At 34.7% G+C, this 2884-nt stretch overlaps 1 protein-coding gene across 1 annotated transcript; it reads right to left on the reverse strand.

Annotated features, from left to right (window-relative positions):
• Positions 1-2312: 2312 nt before the first annotated feature.
• On the reverse strand, positions 2313-2642 carry LOC133785475 (uncharacterized). Its single transcript, XM_062224705.1, has one exon. The coding sequence runs from the start codon at positions 2640-2642 to the stop codon at positions 2313-2315; it is 330 nt and encodes a 109-aa protein (XP_062080689.1).
• Positions 2643-2884: the final 242 nt, after the last annotated feature.

The following is a 2884-nucleotide window of genomic DNA, read 5'->3' on the forward strand; positions in this document are numbered from 1 at the left end:
GAACTGAGCCAACTGAGTTTCTTCAGTACAGATTACAAGAATACAAGAATTCTTTCAGATACAAGCACTTTCTCTCTCTAGAAAATTCAGACCCAAAATTTCCCAAAAGTCATTTTCTAATCCCATAAGCCATATATTTATAGGCTTAGGATCATACATCTGCTCTCCCCTAGAATTGGGATATTTCATTATATTTATTATATTTAAATTACAAAAATATTCAAAATGTAACAGAACACCCAATTTGTGGGAAGAATGAGAGATTCCTGCGTATGCCAAGGCCGATTCTTGTTGAAGCCGTTTATGGGAATCTTGACGTAGTCTGTTCTACCTGGTTGATGAATATCACCTTCTGGTCGGCCATACCTCTACTGGACAGTCACGCGCTTGGCTGGTAGGACATGACACACTGGTCTAGCATGACACATCTCTAGTCTAACATGGCACACTGGTCTAACATGGCATCTCTGGTCTAACATGACATCTCTGGTCTAACATTGCATCTCTGGTCTAACATGGCATCTCTGGTCTAACATGACACATCTCTGGTCTATCATGACACATCTATGGTCTAACATGGCACATCACTTTATCACAACTCTGAGGAGCCAATATATTTATGGACTCATTAATGTGTCTTTTACGGACCATGTACTGCTACTTGTCACCTCTATTGCCACGTCATCGATCTCCATTTTTTGGGGATAACAATATATATTTTTAGTACATTAGGGCATGCAATGTAAAAGCATTGTGTTGTATTTGGTGCAGAGATCTCTCCAATGTAGCATTATTATCCATTGTATTTTGCTATGTTTGCTACAGTACACATCATATATGTCGTGTACTGTAGCACACTGTATTGTCTCTTTTTTTTTCTTTTATTATTTTATTATATATAATTATTATTATATATATTTATATTATTATATATATAATTTAGAATTTAGTTTATTATGTGGAGATTAAATTGTATATACCACAAATTATTTTTTTAATTATAATTTAAATAAAATATTATTAAATATTTTTATTTTTCTTAATATTACACAATACAAACATTACAAATTTAAAGACACATTAAAAAAATTAAAATTGAACATGTATGCCCTAATTTTCCCACGGGCTGTTAGCGGGCTGAGGTACGGCCCGATCATGTCTACCACGTGGACATCCCCAAGACCGGAGCTGCCATCGTAAGATCTTACCTCCTTAGCTCAAGGTGGCCTAAAGGTTCGCCAAGATTACTTAAGGACCGAGTCTGGACTCTGAAGGCCACAGGTCGAGGGAAGCATCCAGCTCGTGGTACGAGCTAGAGTTGGAGGTTGTGACCTTTTATAAAGTCAACCACGCAAGGTAAACGTGCATATATCAGACATCACGTGTCTGATATATCCCTGACTTCTCGGACATGTAGCATGAACGTGCGTATTCTGGCACCCACGACTGGGTTGGGCCGTGCGGCCCATTATCCCCCTTACCTATTGATTAGACCACACTTCATGTGTCAGGTTTTAGGAATTAATCATGAATGTCACAGAATTGACATGATAGGTAAGAAGGTCACGGGATGACCTTCTTACCAACTCCCAGGTGCCCTCTCCTATAAATATGGAGACCCTGGGATTGCAAAATGTTGGATTCTATTGTGTAAGGAAATACCTTGTAAAAGAATACCAAGCATATAGCAATAATATTGACTGGTGGAGTAGAAGGATTTTAACCTTTGAACCACCTAAAGAAACGTGATTGTGTCACCAGCCCCATTTTCAAAAGATCATTCATCTATTTCGGTTCATAGTTAAGCACTAATCCCTTCCTCTTATTTTCTTAATTACCTGTTGGCGAAGAACCGTGTCAACAGAACACATTAATCATCACATTCTCATTATAATCAATAGTACACATTCTCAACATTCACAATCACATTACAATTTTTTTTTAATATTAATCATAGTAATGCATACGAAACATACTCAGAATTATACAATAAAACATTATAAACTTCAATCATAGTCAATGTTACACAATAAAAACATTACAAACTTAAACATACATTGAAAAATTAAAATTAAACACGCCAAAATCAAACGGAAAGCAATAACATAGAAATGAATCTTATGAGATACAAATACAACAATTCAATAATATGGAAAATTATTCCCTGTTCCGCCAAGATAGTCAAAATATGGACTATAATCTTGTGAGTCATTTTCAGATCTTTCACCTTGATCTTAAGATCGTTGCCCTTCATCTTGAGCACTTTGTCCTTGATATTGAGATGCTCGATATTGTGATCCCTGATATTGAGATCATTCTCCTTGTTCTCCAACTTTGGATGTTCGTGCTCTTTCTTTGTAAATTCTTCTTTTTTCGCTTTGAATGTACTGGCGAAACTCTGGATCGAATATAGAATCCAAATCCGTGAATAAAATTTTATTTTCAATCTTTCTTTTATGACGTTCATTTCTATCTGTGTTACTCTTTTCAATAACTTGAACGAGTTTTTTACTTTGTTCCATTAGTTTGTTAAATTGATCATCACCTAATTGTCTTGCCTTTGCTTTTTTCACACCAATATGTCTTTCAGTTGAATTAGTAATGATTTCCTCATTATTTATATTAAGATCAAATGAACTCATACCGGTAGATGCTGACGTTGGAGAATCAAAATTGTGAGATGATGATTTGGACGAAGTAAAATTAGGACCATCTTGTTGGAATCTACTTGTGATGTAATCTTTTTTTCCATGAATGTAATATTTTTTCTCTAGTGATGTAATCTTTATGTTACTACATGCAATATGATCTTTTAATTTATCGAGTTTTAATTATTTATATAGTATTATTGTCATGTAATTAATGAGTAGTTTTATTTAAAACA

The sequence above is a fragment of the Humulus lupulus genome, chromosome 6, assembly GCF_963169125.1.
Source record: "Humulus lupulus chromosome 6, drHumLupu1.1, whole genome shotgun sequence".
NCBI lineage: Eukaryota > Viridiplantae > Streptophyta > Magnoliopsida > Rosales > Cannabaceae > Humulus > Humulus lupulus.